Source organism: Ceratina calcarata, unplaced genomic scaffold, assembly GCF_001652005.2.
Source record: "Ceratina calcarata isolate Rehan_Ccalc_2016 unplaced genomic scaffold, ASM165200v1 scaffold501.2, whole genome shotgun sequence".
Lineage (NCBI taxonomy): Eukaryota > Metazoa > Arthropoda > Insecta > Hymenoptera > Apidae > Ceratina > Ceratina calcarata.
Window position 1 is genome coordinate 63,569 of NW_017174545.1, and position 3,821 is coordinate 67,389.

The window sequence follows — 3,821 nt, forward strand, 5'->3', positions numbered from 1 at the left end:
ATATATTACATTGCATACTGGAAACGAAATGGACCGAACAAAATTTCTATTCGAGCGATCCGATTTCGATCGTACAGAAACGTCTAGAAGAAAACTGAATTTTATAGAAAAAGATTCTGGCATTTCGTCGTATAATTTATTCCCAAATGTAAGAACAGGATAGTTGTAATTCTTCCAACGATTAATCGCTAAAGAATATGTAATTCTCGTTGATTTATAAACAGGATACCAGTAGCTCGCCTAGTATGATGCTCTTTGACGAAAGCTTGTTTTTTAAATCCACGAATAATAAGAAGTACAAAGAAGCAACTTCATTGACACCTACGTTGGATATAAAACTTAGAAAGAGTCATCTAAGGGAGAAAGTAAATTCAACGGTGACACAGTTACTGCACCCTAATGACGAGCAAGCAGATAGTATGAATAATGACACAATGGACGAACAACTACCTGAAACCAATAACGAGTTCCCAGAAACACAAGCTCCCCAGCCTAACCTGATAAATAAGAAATTAAATAAGATTAATAGTACAAATACTAAAGAAAATGATATGACCACGAAAGTATCTCCTGTAGGTAGGTATACAGAGAATAATAAAAAAAACTATACAACTACTACAAAAATTAACACTTTATCGTGTACAACAATGTATGTTAACTGTTGAATTAATTACAATATCAAGTATTTTTTCATTAAAAAATTATAATAAGGATTGTATAAATGTATATAATAATGTATTTAAACAAACTGATAGTACGTGACAACTGTACAAAATATTTAGCTTTATAATTAAAATGGTGCACTTCGATTTCTTAGCATTTGATCGAACTAAGGAAATATTGTCTCAACCCGATGAGAATGCTGATTGGCAAGAAATACTGAGATGGAAACAGCGTCGAAGAGACGTTGGCCTTTGGGTTGAATGTCATAGAAAGAACTGTAGAAAAAATAGATTCGTTGAAGAATATCATGATCCGACGGATGTACCAAAAATTTGGTATTGCGAAATGAATTCTGGTGTGGAAACTTCGTCCTGATACGTTTAATAAGCTCTTTATCCTAAATATACCCTAATCGAAATTACTGTTCGACTCCGCAGACAAGTCATTAGCGTCTTGTGACATACCAGAGGAACGAATACCCCCTGCGATAGAAAATGATTTAATTGAAAATGATTACAATGCAGGTAGCATTGTTTGGGCACGTGTACGCGGCTTCCCATGGTGGCCTGCTATAGTAAATGATTGCCCCGATACGTTCGCGTTTTACATGCTACCACCAAATACTTCGAAGCCCGTAAGCTTTCATTCATGCATACCATATATGTACATTTCTTTCTTCATGAGATAATAAAATATGCATAATTTCTAGAGCATGTATTATGTGACGTTTATCGATGAACACGAATTTTCATATAGTTGGATGGAAAAAAGTAAATTAAAACCATTCAAAAAGTACAGCTACAATCAACTTATTAAGAAGGTGTACTATGTTATTCAAGTATAATTTTATTCATTATATTCTACATACTGTAGATAACAGAAGTTTTAATTGCAGACGAAGTTCAATAATATTGAGTACAAAGAGCAGTTGCAAAGAGCGTACGAACTGGCTCGAAGTGCTCTTCCATTGTCAATTCTAGACAGATTACAAAAATACAGTTATTTGGCGTTATACTACAAATTTTATAAGTCTAACAACAATTCGGTAGAGATGGAATCAATGGAATCGATGGAAGTACCTTCTTCATATCCAATACAGTTTTCACTGAAGGATTATTATAAAGTAATACGTGAAGAACGTTACGAAACGTAATTAAAGACGATAAACATATAATAATTTTATTTTAACTTTATTTAATATATAATAATTTTATACTAATAAAATGTTTCTCATTGTAATTTTACTTAATATAAAATAATAATTTTATACTAACAAAATATAATTTATTGTTTATCTCGTTGTTCGTCAAATTGGTTTTCCTCTGTTCAATTAAATAGCGATCTTTCTCTATTCAAATCAGATTAATTTATCCGTGTCCTGTATCTAATATGAAGAATACACAGACGCGTAACTGTAGACTTTCTAGGTAACGCGGATTAGACGAAGCTGCTTTAAAATCTCGCAGTTTCGATAGAGGAGAGGAGCGATTTGCTTTTTTCATCGCGTACGCGCTTAGCCGCGTATAAATTCCGCTTACACCTTCCGCGAGAGGCCGAATGCACCTGCATAAAGCGAGGGAGGCAGGAGATGCTGGTGACCGGAATGTTTTACGACTAACCGTGAAATCGGGCTGGCCGGCATTGAGTGAAAACGTTTCGAAGCTCTATCGATATACGGTACCGGACGCGGAGGAGAAGCCGGTTGAGAAACATTCTTTTCCGGCGTCGCGGCGCGGCGCGGGTATCTCGCGCGCGAGCAACAACGATCGCGGCGCGATTAGATGCAAACAAACTGCTCGGGCCCGTGAAACGGCGTAATCCAGCCAACAAGTATTACGTAACGGAAGATATACGAGCATCATGTGTATTATGCGATGACCAGGGAGGCCGGTCTTCGAGAGGCTGGTTAGGTGGCCGTTTACCACCGCGCGCAGGCTGGGAATTCGTAACGGAACTCGCGCGATTCCAACCGTTGCGGGATTATAAATTAGCCCGGCTAACAACCGTAATCTATAATGCGTACAAGGTGTCCACTGTGGCACGGCTAGGAATTTATTACTCGTCGTCCGTCCATCTCCAGCCAAGTGTCCACTCTTTGTCCTCTCTTATTTTTGAAAAGTCAAAATCTTTAAACACTGAATTAATTAAAAATCCATGTAACAACGTAGTACGATTATTTGCTCTACTTCGCAGTTAAGAATGTTTCTAAGGGTAATAAATTGTACACAGCAAAGCTGTTCGTTAGAAATGTTATAAAAAAATTTTGTATAATTATATTATAAACGCGAGTAACGAAATTTATTCAAAATCTGAAACTAAGACCTCGTACCTTCTATCCACGAATATTTCAATTGTCATTCTTATGAAATTATTTAAATGTCTTCAGAAATAAGGAGCATCCTAATTTATATTCGCGAAATCAGCTACAAATTACTGTCACTGTATAAAAAATATTTACACTACGTTGTCGATAAAATCGAAGAATGTCGACACGCGGTAGAAGGTTTCAATCGGCGTACGACTTTTATTCTACTTGTTTCTGGAGCTACCCTTGCAAATAACCCTTCCAGTCGAGAACCCGTATAGGGAGAAGACACATCCGCATTGCTCCGGGAGCTAGTTTCTCCTCGAAGACGGATGCGTACGCTCGATCGGGGCAAGTGTAATAAACCCTGGAACCCGGTATACGCTTGCACGGAGGAACCCGGGAGTAATGCGCGCCAGAGTGCATAGTAGTAATAATAAAGTGGTAGTGGTTGGCACGTCACGGTCCAACAGGCCGATCAACCGGCCGTGCGGCCGGCTCGGCTACTGGTCTCCGCCCACGCACGAATATGAACCAACACAGAAACACTCAGCCCCTGAAAAGGATGATCAACCGTGCTAACGAGAATCTCTGCTAAGTGGACAGTGATTAGGAAACAAGGGGAATTGCTACGATATTCGGATACCAAATCTTCACTTTATCTAATCACTTCCGCGATCACTAATTATCAGCTGGGGTAAACTAATACGAAACACGTAATATTAAATATTCGCTAAAATTAGAAACAGAAGAGAAATTTTAATTAGGAAGAGTTCTAAACTGATTAAGAAAAATCAGTCTTATTTGGACACAAGGAAGTCGATCTTCATTTGAATTCCAGGAAGTTCTATTA

At 37.8% G+C, this 3,821-nt stretch overlaps 2 protein-coding genes across 3 annotated transcripts in view; one reads left to right on the forward strand and one right to left on the reverse strand.

Moving 5' to 3' along the window:
• The window catches only part of sano (CABIT domain-containing protein serrano), a 135,266-nt gene that overhangs the window by 21,859 nt on the left and 109,586 nt on the right, over positions 1-3,821 (reverse strand). The gene's annotated exons all lie outside the window — the stretch shown is intronic.
• Positions 246-1,816, forward strand: LOC108628135 (zinc finger CW-type PWWP domain protein 1-like). Its single transcript, XM_018029868.1, has 5 exons — positions 246-576; positions 818-1,018; positions 1,101-1,297; positions 1,373-1,483; positions 1,559-1,816. The coding sequence occupies exons 1-5, from the start codon at positions 246-248 to the stop codon at positions 1,814-1,816; spliced, it is 1,098 nt and encodes a 365-aa protein (XP_017885357.1).